The sequence below is a fragment of the Oncorhynchus clarkii genome, unplaced genomic scaffold (genome assembly GCF_045791955.1).
Source record: "Oncorhynchus clarkii lewisi isolate Uvic-CL-2024 unplaced genomic scaffold, UVic_Ocla_1.0 unplaced_contig_10381_pilon_pilon, whole genome shotgun sequence".
Lineage (NCBI taxonomy): Eukaryota > Metazoa > Chordata > Actinopteri > Salmoniformes > Salmonidae > Oncorhynchus > Oncorhynchus clarkii.
In genome coordinates, this window is record NW_027261124.1 from 40,145 (window position 1) to 57,508 (window position 17,364).

Genomic DNA, 17,364 nt, shown 5'->3' on the forward strand with positions numbered 1-17,364 from the left:
ATCACATCTTTTTAAAAGCTTCATCAACATCTGAAGGTAAGGGTGAACTAGGTTTAGGAGCTGTTAAATCAACCCACACATCTTCATCAACATCTGAAGGTAAGGGTGAACTAGGTTTAGGAGCTGTTAAATCAACCCACACATCTTCATCAACATCTGATGGTAAGGGTGAACTAGGTTTAGGAGCTGTTAAATCAACCCACACATCTTCATCAACATCTGAAAGTAAGGGTGAACTAGGTTTAGGAGGTACAAGATCCAACCCACATATCATTCCTGCTCCGCTCTGCATGCATTATTTTGTGTTTTACGTTGTACACCGAGGATATCTTTTCAGATTTCTGCATGTGGAGTCTCAATTTGGTATTCGTCCCATTTTGTGAATTCTTGGTTGGTGAGCGGACCCCAAACCTCACAACCATAAAGGGTAATGGATTGATTCAAGTATTTTTTTTAGTCAGATCTTAATTGGTATGCTGAATTTAAGTTCCTTTTGATGGCAAAGAAGGCCCTTCTTGCCTTGTCTCTCAGATCATTCACAGCTTTGTGGAAGTTACCTGTGGCGCTGATGTTTAGGCCAAGGTATGTATAGTTTTCTGTGTGCTCTAGGGCAACGGTGTCTATATGTCATTTGTATTTGTGGTCTTGGCAACTGGACCTTTTTTGGAACACCATTATTTTTGTCTTACTGAGATTTTCTGTCGGGGCCCAGGTCTGACAGAATCTGTGCAGAATATTTAAGTGCTGCTGTAGGCCCTCCTTGGTTGGGGACAGACGCACCAGATCATCAGCAAGCAGTAGACATTTGACTTCAGATTCTAGTAGGGTGGGGATGGGAGCTACAGACTGTTCTAGTGTCCTCGCCAATTCGTTGATGTATATGTTGAAGCGGGTGGGGCTTAAGCTGCATCCCTGTCTTAGCCCATGGCCCTGTGGAAAGAAATGTGTGTGTGTGTTGCCAATTTTATCACACTTGTTGTTTTGTGTACATGGCTTTTATAATGTTGTATGTTTCCCCCCCCAACACCACTTTCCATCAGTTTGTATTGCAGACCCTCATGCCAAATTGAGTGGAAGGCTTTTTTGAAATCAACAAAGCATGAGAAAACTGCCTTTGTTTAGGTTTGTTTGTCAAGTGGGGAGTGCAGGATGAATACGTGGTCTGTCGTACGGTAATTTGGTAAAAAGCCAACATGACATTTCCTCACTACATTGTTTTCACTGAGGAAATGTACAAGTCTGCTGTTGATGATAATGCAGACGATTTTCCCAAGGTTGTTGTTGACGCATATCAATTGGAATTTGTGGTCTGTATATTTTATCATTTCATTTAGGATACTGTCAACACCACAGGACTTTTTGGGTTGGAGGGTTTGTATTTTGTCCTGTAGTTCATTCAATGTAATTGGAGAATCCAGTGGGTTCTGGTAGTCTTTTAATAGTTTATTCTAAGATTTGTATTTGATCATGTATATGTTTTTGCTGTTCTTTGTTATAGAGCCAAAAGGATTGGAGAAGTGGTTTATCCACACATCTCTGTTTTTGGATAGATAGCTCTTCGTGTTGTTTCTTTAGCATTTTCCCAGAAGTGGTTAGATTCTATGGATTCTTCAATTACATTGAGCTGATTTCTGACATGCTGTTCCTTCTTCTTCCGTCGTGTATTTCTGTATTGTTTTAGTGATTCACCATAGTGAAGGCGTAGAGGTTTTCTGGGTCTGGTTTTGGTTGGATAGGTTTCTCAATTTCTTTCTTTAGTTTTTTTTTGCTTCATCAAACCATTTGTCATTGTTGCTACTTTTCTTAGGTTGTCTTGACAGTTTTGATTTGATAGGGAAGCTGAGAAATACTGTTTGTTTTCTACTGCCAAGTTTACATCTTCAATATTACATTTTGTCCAGGCAGTTGTCTAACAGGGATTGAATTTGCCTAATTGTTTGTTTGTTGCCACAAATTAGTACATGTCCCCCTCCAGGATGGAGAAGCTGTCTGCATTAAAGTATGGGTATTCTAGTAGGGGGGTATAGGTAGCACACAGTAGGTTGTTTTTCTCTGTTTAGTTCATTTCCTTTTTAATTTCTAGCCAAATATAAAATGTTCCTGTTTTGATTAATTTAAGAGAGTGAGTTAGGTCTGCTCTATACCAAATAAGCAAAGTCCCTGAGACTCTTCCCTGTTTCACACCTGGTAGTTTGGTGGATGGCATTACCAGCTCTCTGTAACCTAGAGGGTAACCACTGAAGTCCATCTCTATACCGTGTTTCTTGTAGGATGACAATGTCTGTATTTCTTTAGTGAAGTCTGGGTTTCTGCTCTTTAGGCCAAAGGCAGATGACCTCAGGCCTTGGATATTCCAGGATGATATAGCGAAGGCTTTGTGTTCCATAAAGTGTCCAATGTTGTTAATCGTGGGGTTTGGCCCCAGACCAGTAAGTGTGAGCAGAGCCTGTTGAGCATCTGGTACATGCCATTGGCTTGGGCTAGTGTAAGAGTGGGGGTTGGGCCTGTTAGCCTGGGTGAATGTGTGACTTCCATGTTGAGGCCCTCTTTGTGGGAGTGGGGGGCATGGGGTGGGCAGGAGTGTCATAGGTCTGATCTGAGGGGGCCTATATGGGTTGTAGGAATGGTTATTATGCATTTCTCTCTTGAGCTCTCGCTCGCTCTCTCTTTTCTGTCATTTGTTTCCCCTCTTCTTTGATCGTAATGGAAACCAGGTTTGTGGTTTAGTGTCTACGCACTGGGCCCTTTTGTCTCTGAGCTGAAATGTTTTCATATGTGTGTCTCCAGAGAGGGAGAGACCCTTTCTTTACGATGAGATGTCTTCTCTCTTTCTTTACGATGAGATGTCTTCTCTCTCTCTTTACGATGAGATGTCTCTATCTCTCTCTTTATGATGGGATGTCTCCATCTCTCTCTCTTTACGATGAGATGTCTTCATCTCTCTCTCTCTTTACGATGAGATGTCTTCATCTCTCTCTCTCTTTACGATGAGATGTATTCTCTCTCTCTTTACGATGAGATGTCTTCTCTCTCTCTCTTTACGATGAGATGTCTCCTCTCTCTTTACGATGAGATGTCTTCTCTCTCTTTACGATGAGATGTCTTCTCTCTCTTTACGATGAGATGTCTTCTCTCTCTTTACGATGAGATGTCTTCTCTCTCTTTACGATGAGATGTCTTCTCTCTCTTTACGATGAGATGTCTTCTCTCTTTACGATGAGATGTCTTCTCTCTCTCTTTACGATGAGATGTCTTCTCTCTCTCTTTACGATGGGATGTCTCTCTCTCTCTTTACGATGGGATGTCTCTCTTTACGATGGGATGTCTCTCTCTTTACGATGGGATGTCTCTCTCTTTACGATGGGATGTCTTCTCTCTCTCTTTACGATGGGATGTCTCCATATCTCTCTCTTTACGATGGGATGTCTCCATATCTCTCTCTTTACGATGGGATGTCTCCATATCTCTCTCTTTACGATGGGATGTCTCCATCTCTCTCTCTTTACGATGGGATGTCTCCATCTCTCTCTCTTTACGATGGGATGTCTCCATCTCTCTCTCTTTACGATGGGATGTCTCCATCTCTCTCTCTTTACGATGGGATGTCTCCATCTCTCTCTCTTTACGATGAGATGTCTCCATCTCTCTCTCTTTACGATGGGATGTCTCCATATCTCTCTCTTTACGATGGGATGTCTCCATATCTCTCTCTTTACGATGGGATGTCTCCATCTCTCTCTCTTTACGATGGGATGTCTCCATCTCTCTCTCTTTACGATGAGATGTCTCCATCTCTCTCTCTTTACGATGGGATGTCTCCATCTCTCTCTTTATGAAGGGATGTCTCCATCTCTCTTTACGATGGGATGTCTCCATCTCTCTCTCTCTCTTTACGATGAGATGTCTCTCTCTCTCTCTCTCTTTACGATGGGATGTCTCCATCTCTCTCTCTCTTTACGATGGGATGTCTCCATCTCTCTCTCTCTTTACGATGGGATGTCTCCATCGCTCTCTCTCTTTACGATGGGATGTCTCCATCGCTCTCTCTCTTTACGATGGGATGTCTCCATCTCTCTCTCTCTTTACGATGAGATGTCTCCATCTCTCTCTCTCTTTACGATGAGATGTCTCTCTCTCTTTACGATGAGATGTCTCCATCTCTCTCTCTCTCTTTACGATGAGATGTCTCCATCTCTCTCTCTCTCTTTACGATGAGATGTCTCCATCTCTCTCTCTCTCTTTACGATGAGATGTCTCCATCTCTCTCTCTCTTTACGATGAGATGTCTCCATCTCTCTCTCTCTTTACGATGGGATGTCTCCATCTCTCTCTCTTTACGATGAGATGTCTCCATCTCTCTCTCTCTTTACGATGGGATGTCTCTCTCTCTCTCTCTTTACGATGAGATGTCTCTCTTTCTTAACGATGGGATGTCTCCATTTCTCTTTTTTTTATGATGGGATGTCGTTGGCCAATAAAAGCAATTAGCTCAAGGACCATTTCCAACATGTCTTGATAGTGGTGTCTGTGTCTGTCTCTGTCTGTCTCTACTGACCAGGACCTGAAATGATAACCACTGAGTTTCTGACACCACTTAAATGTTATTTTCCCTAGCTCTGTTGACCCCTGATAATAATTTGGTGTTTTGGTTAGAGGGCTTTGCATCCCACCTGGAAAATAATCTAGGTTAAACACTGGCTCATAAAGTGTTCTCTTGTCAGTCTGAATGCTTCTCCCTGGTACGCTCCGTGGGCACACCACCCCTCAGGAAGCACGAAGGAGAGCTGTGTGTGAATCTATTGTGGTTCCCTTTGATCCTCACCACCTTGGTTTGATGCATGGGGGGGGCATCAACTGTCTACTGGCTGTCTCTGGGGGGGGGGGGGGGGGGGGGGCATCAACTGTCTACTGGCTGTTTCTGGGGGGGGGGGGGGCATCAACTGTCTACTGGCTGTCTCTGGGGGGGGCATCAACTGTCTACTGGCTGTCTCTGGGGGGGGGGCATCAACTGTCTACTGGCTGTCTCTGGGGGGGGGGGGGGGGGGCATCAACTGCCTACTGCCTGTCTCTGGGGGGGGGCATCAACTGCCTACTGCCTGTCTCTGGGGGGGGGGGCATCAACTGCCTACTGCCTGTCTCTGGGGGGGCATCAACTGTCTACTGCCTGTCTCTGGGGGGGCATCAACTGTCTACTGCCTGTCTCTGGGGGGGCATCAACGGTCTACTGCCTGTCTCTGGGGGGGCATCAACCGTCTACTGCCTGTCTCTGGGGGGGGGGGGGGGGGGGGGGGCATCAACTGTCTACTGCTTGTCTCTGGGGGGAGGGGGGGCCATCATCAACTGTCTACGGCTTGTCTCTGGGGCTGAGTAGGGTGGGTACTGTTAGCCGGAGAGGGAGCCCTGCCTTTATCCTGGCAGGATATCCCTGCTTTGTGTGGCTCCCTCCTTTCCTGTTGGAGGGGGCTGGTGACCAGGTGTGGCCTGCCTGCCTTCCCCACTGGCCTTGAAGTCCAGGGCCTCGGCTCAACACCTGCCATGGTTCATCCATGGTCTCCATGGTGTGGCTGATACAGCCTCACTTCCTTTGATCTGGGCCTTTTAGCTCCAAGTAATGGCTGCCGCCTGCTGCTGTCTGCCACAGCTGAGAAAATGACAGTAGCTATAACCCAGACAGACTGCTAGGCGACCGTTTAGATTAATCCATGGCCGAACCAAGCTAGTCAAACGAAACGTGACTGTTCTATAGACTGAGATGTTCCCTGACCTCTCTCATCTCTCCCATCGTGTGTGTGTTTCCACAGTTCTCTACTAAGACAGCAGAGGCAGACACATCCAGTGAGCTGGCCAAGAGGAGCAAGGAGACGTTCCGGAAAGAGGTGAGTCAACGTCCATATCTCAGTCTTCCTGTGATTCCTCCTCTCCTCACCTCCTCCTCAACTACACATGGCCAACAGTATGTGGATACCTGCTCATCGAACATCTCATTCCAAAATCATGGGCATTAATATGGAGTTGGTCTCCCCCTTTGCTGCTATATCAGCCTCCACTCTTCTGAGAAGGCTTTCCACTCGATGTTGGAACATTGCTGCAGGGACTTGCGTCCATTCAGCCAAGAGCATTTGTGAGGTCGGGCACGGATGTTGGCCGATTAGGCCTGGCTCGCAGTCTGGGTTAAAATTAATCCCAAAGGTGTTTGATGGAGTTAAGGTCAGGGCTCTGTGCAGGCGAGTCAAGTTCTTCCACACCGATCTTGACAAATAATTTCTGTATGGACCTCGCTTTGTGCACGGGGCATTTGTCCTGCTGAAACAGGAAAGGGCCTTCCCCAAACTTGCCACAAAGTTGGAAACACAAAATTGTCTAGAATGTCATTGTATGCTATAGTGTTAAGGTTTCCCTTCACTGGAACTAAGAGATCTAGTCCAAACCATGAAAAACAGACTCAGACTATTATTCCTCCTCCACCAAACTTTACAGTTGGCACTATGCATTGGGTGGGACAGGTAGTGTTCTCCTGGCATCCGCCAAACACAGATTCTTCTGTCGGACTGCCAGATGGTGAATTGTGATTCATCACTCCAAATTACGCTTGGCATTGCACATGGTGATATCCAGCCAACTTGCCACAACTGTGGGAAGCATTAGAGTTAACATGGGCCAGCATCCCTGTGGAACGCTTTCAACACCTTTAAGTTGTCTGAATAGACAAGTAAAAAAATATCAAACAATTAGGCTACTCTGATCAGAAAGGGATGGAAAGTGTCCCCGGGATGCGATGTTTTACTCTCGGTCCTACCGGTCTCTGCAGAGCTCATCAGAGTATAATTATAGTAGTTCTGCGTTGACAGGCACAAGTGGTCTTTCAATTATGTATTTGTGAGATGTTATTTTTTTTAGATCAAAGCCGCGTTTGCACATTTGACAAGTGGCTAAAAAAGTTACAAGTTAATGTCAAGCCCATCTGACTATGACTGAGATACTCGGTTGTCCCACCTAGCTATCTTAAGATGAATGTACTTGTAAGTGGCTCTGGATAAGAGTGTCTGTTAAATGACTGAAATGTAATGAATGTCATCTCTACACGATCGATTTGACCTCCTATTTCCTGTGTTTAGATGTCACAGTTCATTGTGACCTGCTTGAATCCGTTCCGGAAACCAGACTGCAAACTGGGACGCATTGTCAACACCGAGGATTTCAAACACCTTGCCAGAAAGGTAGGGGGGAGGGTGGGGGGGGGGTTGTGTGTGGAAAGCAATCATTTGGATATTTGTATTTTATTGTCTCAAACCATCCAAAACATGAACCTCTCCCAACAGTCAGAGTATTGAATTAAAGTCCTGAATAGCAATTAACTTGAAAGGATAAAGGTTTTCCCCTTCACATCTCACTAAAGCTCTTCCCCCAGACCAGAACTAAACGCCTGAACCTTCAGCTCACATTTGTATCCCAAATGGCACCCTATTCCAAAGTAGTGCACTATGTATTGAAAATGGTGCCATTTGGGACATACTCTCTCTCTCTCACTCAGTGCTCAGCCAGCATTCTTTTTTTCAAAGGGCATAAAGCTCTGTTTTTTCCCCCTCAAGTAGTTTTGAGTGTTTCTCTGGGTTGACAACCACAACTCGGTGGGGACTTGTTTAAATGGAGTGCCATTTGGACACTCTACTACTCTTGAGCACATGGTCACAATAAACAAAAGAGAGGCCAAGTAAACTGGCTCACATTTTGATTTAATACCGTGCAGAACAAACCCTTAAAGCAGAACCTCTTAAAAACTAGAGCGCTAGCTAAAGTTTTGGATTGACTCGTTTTATATAGAAAGCTGCGATTTTGGGGGACGCAGCCCTGACATTTGACTGTCTACATTTTTAGGAGGAGAACAAAGCTCATGAAATGGATCAGTCAGAATGAAAGCCTCATCTCTTCACAGTGTGACCTAACCTCCATTCTTCCTTTTGCTGGAACTAGTTTCAGTTTTGTTGTTGCAGGGTTGTAAAATTCCCATAACTTTCCAGTTTTGCAGAAATCATGTTTGGAAGATTAATGGAATCGGGACGGAATTAGCAGAAGATCCTGAATCCTCAAACCAGGATTCTAGAAAACTTGGGAATTATGGGAAAGTTACCCATTACCGATGTTGTTGTCAGGAGAAACATCTGACTTCCTTGTCTCCCCCTTTCTATTCCTCCAGCTAACTCACGGCGTGATGAACAAGGAGCTGAAGTCCTGTAAGAACCCAGAGGACCTGGAGTGCAACGAGAACGTCAAGCACAAGACCAAGGAGTACATCAAGAAATACATGCAGAAGTTCGGCAACATCTACCGGCCCAAAGAGGACACTGAGCTGGACTAACACTGCGTCTGACTGGAGGAACAGAACGGGGATCAAGACTTGAAAATATGATTAGGCTACAGTTGTTTGGGGCCCACAAACGGTGAACGGAGACCCACTGAAACCCAGATTAAAGTCAAGTCACGCTGGGAAACTGAACTGTGGAGGTGGGATCACTCCAGACACATATTTATGTTGACTAAGACGGTGTCTTAAACTGATGCCTTGAAGGCTTGCCGCCGGGCCCACTGACTAATGGGAGGGGGGCGAGAATCATGGCGAGGAGGGAGGTGTCTCCCAAAGGGCGGAGGATCCAGGTGAAGTGTCCACAGAGAAGTGTGCGACACCTAAGCTGCGTCTCAACTAGCACCCTATTCTCTGTGCCCTAAGTAGGGAATAGGGTGCTGTTTGGCACTCAGACCCAGAGAGGGGTGCTACATTGACCTATAGTGTCACTATCATGTTAGCTTTCTACATTTTTTTTCCAGTTTAACTTTCTTACCTAACTAACAATGTTTTCAAATCTTATCTACATATTCTCTCTAGAACTCTTCCTCCCCTGTCTGAAAAGGATTCATGAAAGAGTCAGACATACCACCATTTTAAATTGCTCTTGTTTTTCCACTGTTGGGATGTTGCTGTATGAAGTCCAGCAGTGGCAATTAACTGGTCAAAATGGATCCGTGTAAAGAAAGACAAAATCGCTGTTTGTCCATATGACTGGCTTTCCCCTGGTGCGCCCGCCCGCCACACCCCCAAGCCAGCTATTGACTGGACTAGGGTATCTGGTGCCCTCCCTGCCTTCAGACCACAATCCTCCGGCGCCTCTGTTGTTATATGAATGCTTGATGGAGGCTGGGTTCTGTTCGGATGGAGGCTGGGTTCGGTCCGGGTGGAGGCTGGGTTCTGTTCGGATGGAGGCTGGGTTCGGTCCGGATGGAGGCTGGGTTCTGTTCGGATGGAGGCTGGGTTCGGTCCGGATGGAGGCTGGGTTCGGTCCGGATGGAGGCTGGGTTCGGTCCGGATGGAGGCTGGGTTCGGTCCGGATGGAGGCTGGGTTCGGTTCTATCGTGCTGACTGGTGTACTTATGGGAATTCCTCCATGGCTGCTTACCAAATAGCACCCTATTTCCTAAAAAGAGCACTACTTTAGACCAGGGCCTATAGGGGAATCCCAGAGTGCACTACTTTAGACGAGAGCTCTATGTAGGGAATAGTGTTCATTTGGGACGTAGTCCATGTTCCAATGCTCCCTCCCTGAGTAAATTTTTTTTTTAATACAAAAATTGAAGAATGAACTTTATTATGAAGCTTGTTCTCTTCAGTCCGCCTACTCGTCTGACTGTATCAAGTAGTGAGACGGACAGACAGACAGACAGACAGACGGACAGACGGACAGACAGACAGACAGACGGACGGACGGACGGACGGACGGACGGACGGACGGACGGACGGACGGACGGACGGACGGACGGACGGACTTGGTGGTGAATAAGGAACAGCAGGGGACGGGGTTACTGATCAATGTTTTTGTCTTTAATTAACTTGTACTATGAAGTGAACAGGATTTGGATGCTATCAGACACATGATGCTTATGTGTCAGTCAGTCTGTCCCTCGTTCCGTTTCGACCCCCCTCCTCCACAATGGGGCGTGGTCATTTTAACTCTTTTTTTTACTATTATAATTCCTTTAGACGGGCATCAGAGGCGCCTGTGCTGTCGTCTTGTTGCTACACAAGCTGTTTTACTCCTTAGTCTCCGGGGTAACAAGGTTTGTGTCCTGTCGTCAGGGTTACCGGTTCATAGGCTTGGGGTCGTTAATCCTTTAGGTAACTCTCTCACCACCATTTAAATTGCATTAAAACCATGTTCAAACACACATGTATTATAGTGCTTTATATGTGAATATATTGAGAAATAGTTTGAGAATGTTTAGGTAAGCTGAGTCTTTGTGAAAGGATGGACTGTTGGTCCGTGATATAACCTGTCAATAGCCTGGTGTCAGTATACCAAACACAGGTGAATGAAGGGGGGGGGGGTCGAAGTGAGTACCCCTGTCTGCTCCAGCAGCTCAAATCAACACCCCCTTCCTCTGTAAGCTAAAGCCAGGATTCCACCGATTCACAGCCTCTTGTTTGAGTTTTATTTTGGTGGTGGGGGTTGCAGCATTTTTCTGTTTTGTTTGTTTTGAGACTTTTTATTTTATTTTTTGTACAAAAAGAGTTTCACCCCAACTCTACTGTAAGTACTGTGCAAGCACATTGTCATGCTGAGTGTACAAACATTTTAAAAGAAAAATAAAGTTTTTGTAAAAATGTGTATTCCATTTTCAACTTGCACACTATTGAAATATTTCTAGCGTTTACCCAGAACCAACTGAGAAGTTCCTCCACTACATGGTTAGACACCCAGTAGTGCACTGCATTCCACCCAATCCCTGTTTCACTGTGTACTTACCCCTTCAATACAGGGTGCATATGGAGGGACAGGCTGTTTACATCCCAAATGGCAGCCTGTTCCCTATTTAGTGCACTACTTTTGACAAGATTTGAACAAAAATATAAATGCAACAATTTCAAATATTTTACTTAGTTACAGTTCATATAATGAAAACAATTCATTAGGTCGCTAATCTATGGCTTTCACGTGACTGGGAATACAGATATGCATCTGTTACAGTGGCGGTCTGTGCCTCTGAGGGAGCACTTTTTATTTTTCATGAGCGTGGCCTTATTTCTATTCCAGCATATTGGATGACTGTCATTCATATTCCATTCACCCAGTTCAATGTAACATCGATAGGTTTAGGCTACTACATGATACTGTAATGTTCCCTACACCCATCATGAGGTTGCTACAACCTAGCCAATGAATGAAAGTTTTCAACACAGGTCGAGATAAAAAAAAGATGACAGTGACACATGCAATACAGCCTTGCACACACTTGCCTGCATCTAGCTGATCTAGGGTGTAATCATTAGTCCAACAGTTGCAAACGAGAGTTAATATTGGGCAAATGCATGGAATTTGTATCCCTGTTTCGTTTGCTTTCGTTTAAGAAACGTTTTTCAACAGAAGAGGCGGGATGAATACACCACTGATCACGCATAAACACAGTTCAGTGTTAGAGCAGCCACGTATTCCCTCTCTACCTTTTCCCTTCGGTTATGTGACCAGACGAAAAAACCTTTCTAAACCAGACCATGTCATAACCGCTATACACAACCTACATTGTTGTTCTATCAGCTAAAGTAATGTCCTAGTCAACAGCTAATAGAACTAATGCGTTAGTAAACCCGCTACAATCATGTAGTAACGTTACACCGGCGGTCCAGGGGCAAAAACGTAATACAACTAAAAGTTTACCTTGACTTGGAATAGATCCAGTGTTGTGTTGGGTAGTCATAGCCAGCTACCTAACATAGCATCCCTCTGTTATAGCCAGCTAGCTAACTTAGCATCCCTCTGTCATAGCCAGCTAGCTAACTTAGCATCCCTCTGTCATAGCCAGCTAGCTAATATAGCATCCCTCTGTCATAGCCAGCTAGCTAACATAGCATCCCTCTGTCATAGCCAGCTAGCTAACTTAGAATCCCTCTGTCATAGCCAGCTAGCTTACTTAGCATCCCTCTGTCATAGCCAGCTAGCTAACATAGCATCCCTCTGTCATAGCCAGCTAGCTAACTTAGCATCCCTCTGTCATAGCCAGCTAGCTAACATAGCATCCCTCTGTCATAGCCAGCTAGCTAACATAGCATCCCTCTGTTATAGCCAGCTAGCTAACATAGCATCCCTCTGTCATAGCCAGCTAGCTAACATAGCATCCCTCTGTCATAGCCAGCTAGCTAACATAGCATCCCTCTGTTTGAGCAGGGTGTTTCAATAGGCTAAACTAGCCAGCTGCATTTGCTAGCTAAGTAAGTGAAACTGAAAGTGAAAAAGAATGACACTAGCTCTCTTGCTTCTCCTTCATTTTTGAAGAAATTAATTTGTTGACAACTGTTCAACTATTTTCTTTCTCTCTTTGAGTCAATTACTCAACACATTTTATGCACTGCAGTGCTAGCTAGCTCTAGATTAATTAGCTGATCCTTTGATTGGGTGGACATGTCAGTTCATGCTGCAAGATCTCTGATAGGTTGGAGGATGTCATCTGAAAGTTGTCATAATTACTGTGAGTCCATGGAAGGGGGTGGGAACCAAGAGCCTTCTAGGTTTTGTATTGAAGTCAATGTACCAAGAAGTGGACGGAAGCTAGCTGTCCTCCGGCTACACCATGGTGCTACCCTACAGACTGCTGTTGAGGCTACTGTAGACCTTCATTGCAAACAGTGTTTTAATCAATTGTTTGGTGACGTGAATATATTTAGTGTAGGTCTATCTAAAAAGGTCAACTTTTTCAATGTATTAACATTTTTATTTTTATGAAATTTACTGAGGATGGTCCTCATCTGAGGTGCCTCCACTGACACTGATCTGTTGGTCCCAGATACCATTTTTTTTTTTAAGATAGGGGCGTGGATCAGAAAACCAGTCAGTATCTGGTGTGACCACCATTTGCCTCATGCAGCACGACACATCTCCTTCGCATAGTGTATCAGGCTGTTGATTGTGGCCTGTGAAATGTTGTCCCACTCCTGTTCAATGGCTGTGCAAAGTTGCTGGATATTGGCGGGAACTGGAACATGCTGTCGTACACCGATACAGAGCAGTCCAAACATGCTCAATGGGTGACATGTCTGAGTATATAGAACATGAAAAAACAGGGACATTTTCAGCTTCCAGGAATGGTGTACAGATACTTGCGACATGGGGTTGTGCGTTATCATGCTGAAACATGGCACGACAATGGGCCTCATGATCTCGTCACAGTATCTCTATGCATTCAAATTGCCATCAATAAAATACAATTGTGCAATAAAACTGTTATAAAAGTGTTTGTTGTCCATAGCTTATGCCTGCTCGTACTATAACCCCACCACCAACATGGGGCACTCTGTTCACAACAGCAAACCGCTCGCCTACACAACGCATGGACATGTAGTCTGCGGTTGTCCTCTTAAACCACGTTTAACCACATTGGAGGCAGTTTATGGTAGAGAAATTAACATTCTATTCTCTGGCAACAGCTCTGGTGGACATTCCTGTAGTCAGCGTGCCAATTGCACGCTCTTTCAAAACTTGAGACATCTGTGACATTGTGATGTGTGACAAAACAGAACATTTTAGAGTGGCCTTTTGTCCCCAGCACAAGGTGCACCTGTGTAATGACAATGCTGTTTAATCCGCTTCTTGATATTCCTAACTTGTCAGGTGGATGGATTATCTTGGCAAGGAGGAAGTGCTTACTATCAGGGATGTAAACAAATTTGTGCCAAAACATTTAGAGAAATTAGCTTTTTGTGCGTATGGAACATTTCTGGCAGAGAGCCTCTGACTTGCATCCCAAATGGCACCCTAAATTTCAAATGGGACCCATAGGGATCTGGACAAAAGAAGTGCACTATATAGGGTATCGGGTCCCCCCCTCACCTCCATCCCACTCTGAGTTAATGTGCATTCCGCAGCCCCATGCCTGTGTGCTCCAGACCACAGTTAAGCTGGAGTGTCTGGTGTCCATGACGACATAGAACGCTGCCTGCCCCGGGCCGTGCTAGAGAGAGACGCAGGCCTGCTCCCACTTAGAGCACAGAGTAAAGACAGAGAGAGAAATCATGGAACGCTGCCTGCCCCGGGCCCTGCTAGAGAGAGACGCAGGCCTGCTCCCACTTAGAGCACAGAGTAAAGGCAGAGAGAGAAATCATGAACAGATTTCAGCTGAGGACAGAGTGAGTAGAAGTCGTGGAGGAGGGGGTTGGGATGGAGGGGAGGGAGGGAGGGAGGGAGCAGGAATCTCAATGAAAGGGAAAGCATATCTTAAAAAACAGGTTGGGTGAAGACTTATCTAATACTGTCTCTGTCCTAACCCCTTTAAATACCCTCCTAATACTATCTCTGCCCCAAGCCCTTTAAATACCCTCCTAATACTGTCTCTGTCCCAACCCCTTTAAATACCCTCCTAATACTGTCTCTGTCCTAACCCCTTTAAATACCCTCCTAATACTGTCTCTGTCCTAACCCCTTTAAATACCCTCCTAATACTGTCTCTGTCCCAACCCCTTTAAATACCCTCCTAATACTGTCTCTGTCCCAACCCCTTTAAATATCCTCCTAATACTGTCTCTGTCACAACCCCTTTAAATACCCTCCTAATACTGTCTCTGTCACAACCCCTTTAAATACCCTCCTAATACTGTCTCTGTCACAACCCCTTTAAATACCCTCCTAATACTGTCTCTGTCACAACCCCTTTAAATACCCTCCTAATACTGTCTCTGTCACAACCCCTTTAAATACCCTCCTAATACTGTCTCTGCCCCAACCCCTTTAAATACCCTCCTAATACTGTCTCTGTCACAACCCCTTTAAATACCCTCCTAATACTGTCTCTGTCACAGCCCCTTTAAATACCCTCCTAATACTGTCTCTTCCCCAAACCCTTTAAATACCCTCCTAATACTGTCTCTGTCCCAACCCCTTTAAATACCCTCCTAATACTGTCTCTGTCACAACCCCTTTAAATACCCTCCTAATACTGTCTCTGTCACAACCCCTTTAAATACCCTCCTAATACTGTCTCTGCCCCAACCCCTTTAAATACCCTCCTAATACTGTCTCTGTCACAACCCCTTTAAATACCCTCCTAATACTGTCTCTGTCACAGCCCCTTTAAATACCCTCCTAATACTGTCTCTTCCCCAAACCCTTTAAATACCCTCCTAATACTGTCTCTGCCCCAACCCCTTTAAATACCCTCCTAATACTGTCTCTGTCCCAACCCCTTTAAATACCCTCCTACATCCAAACCTCTTACCTGTGTGACCCATCAAGTGGTTTCATTGAGGAGTATTTAATAAAACTGTTATAAAGAGTTGCATTATGATTGAAGACCAACATGTAATAACTGTAAATTATTATCTCCATATGTGCCCTCTGATCATTCTGTGGAAAAACAAATTAGCTTATTCCTAGAATATAATTATATTCCTCAGATTCAGTTCTAATGGGGAGAGTTAAATGGAAGTCTCCTCAGATTCAGTTCTAATGGGGAGAGTTAAATGGAAGTCTCCTCAGATTCAGGACTAATGGGGAGAGTTAAATGGAAGTCTCCTCAGATTCAGTTCTAATGGGGAGAGTTAAATGGAAGTCTCCTCAGATTCAGTACTAATGGGGAGAGTTAAATGGGAAGTCTCCTCAGATTCAGTACTATTGGGGAGAGTTAAATGGAAGTCTCCTCAGATTCAGTACTAATGGGGAGAGTTAAATGGAAGTCTCCTCAGATTCAGGACTAATGGGGAGAGTTAAATGGAAGTCTCCTCAGATTCAGGACTAATGGGGAGAGTTAAATGGAAGTCTCCTCAGATTCAGTACTAATGGTGAGAGTTAAATGGAAGTCTCCTCAGATTCAGTACTAATGGTGAGAGTTAAATGGAAGTCTCCTCAGATTCAGTAATAATGGTGAGAGTTAAATGGAAGTCTCCTCAGATTCAGGACTAATGGGGAGAGTTAAATGGAAGTCTCCTCAGATTCAGGACTAATGGCGAGAGTTACAGTTGAAGTTGGAAGTTTAAACTCAGTTTTTCAAAATTCTTGACATTTAATCAGAGTAAAAATTCCTGTCTTATGTCAGTTAGGATCACCACTTTATTTTAAGAATGTGAAATGTCATAATAATAGTAGTGAGAGATTTATTTCAGTTTTTATTTCTTTCATCACATTGCCAGTGGGTCAGAAGTTTACATACACTCAATTAGAATTTGGTAGCACTGCCTTTAAATTGTTTAACTTGGTTCAAACGTTTTTGGTAGCCTTTCACATGCGTCCCACAATAAGTTGGGTGAATTTTGGCCCCTTCCTCCTGACAGAGCTGGTGCAACTGAGTCAGGTTTGTAGGCCTCCTTGCTCGCACAGGCTTTTTCAGTTCTGCCCACAAATTTTCTATGGAATTGAGGTCAGGGCTTTGTGATGGCCGCTCCAAGACCTTGACTTTGTTGTCCTTAAGCCATTTTGCCACAACTTTGGAAGTATGCTTGGGGTCATTGTCCATTTGGAAGACTCATTTGCGACCAAGCTTGAACTTCCTGACTGATGTCTTGAGATGTTGCTTCAATATATCCACATCATTTTCCTGCCTCATGATGCCATCTATTTTTTGAAGTGCACCAGTCCCTCCTGCAGCAAAGCACCCCCACAACATGATGCTGCCACCCCCGTGCTTCACGGTTGGGATGGTGTTCTCCGGCTTGCAAGCCTCCCCATTTGTCCTCCAAACATAACGATGGTCATTATGGCCAACCACACTATTTCTGTTTCATCAGACCAGAGGACATTTCTCCAAAAAGTACAATCTTTGTCCCCAAAACCGTAGTCTGTTTTTTTATGGCGGTTTTGGAGCAGTGGCTTCTTCCTTGCTGAGCGGCCTTTCAGGTTATGTCGATATAGGACTCGTTTTACAGTGGATATAGATACTTTTGTACCTGTTTCCTCCAGCATCTTCACAAGTACCTGTTGTTCTGGGATTGATTTGCACTTTTCGCACCAAAGTACGTTCATCTCTAGGAGACAGGACGCGTCTCCTTCCTGAGCGGAATGACGGCTGCGTGGTCCCATAGTGTTTATACTTGCGTACTATTGTTTGTACAGATGAAAGTGGTACCTTCAGGCGTTTGGACATTGCTCCCAAGGATGAACCAGACTTGTGGAGGTCTAAAAATATTTATCTGAGGTCTTGGCTGATTTCTTTAGATTTTCCCATGATGTCAAGCAAAGAGGCACTGAGTTTGAAGGTAGGCCTTGAAATACATCCACAGCTACTCCTCCAATTGACTCAAATTATGTCAGTTTGCCTATCAGAAGCTTCTAAAGCCATGATATCATTTTCTGGAATTTTCCAAGCTGTTTAAAGGCACAGTCAACTTAGTGTATGTAA

General features: G+C 44.6%; 1 protein-coding gene across 1 annotated transcript in view; it reads left to right on the forward strand.

The window, feature by feature from the left end:
• LOC139404965 (histone-lysine N-methyltransferase SETD2-like) overlaps positions 1-8,593 on the forward strand; it is a 42,224-nt gene extending 33,631 nt beyond the window's left edge. Inside the window, exons 21-23 of the mRNA XM_071147518.1 lie at positions 5,802-5,876; positions 7,116-7,217; positions 8,195-8,593. Coding sequence (XP_071003619.1) covers positions 5,802-5,876; positions 7,116-7,217; positions 8,195-8,356 — 339 coding nt within the window. The 3' untranslated portion in view covers positions 8,357-8,593. The remainder of the gene's footprint in view (positions 1-5,801; positions 5,877-7,115; positions 7,218-8,194) is intronic.
• The last annotated feature ends 8,771 nt before the right edge of the window (positions 8,594-17,364 follow it).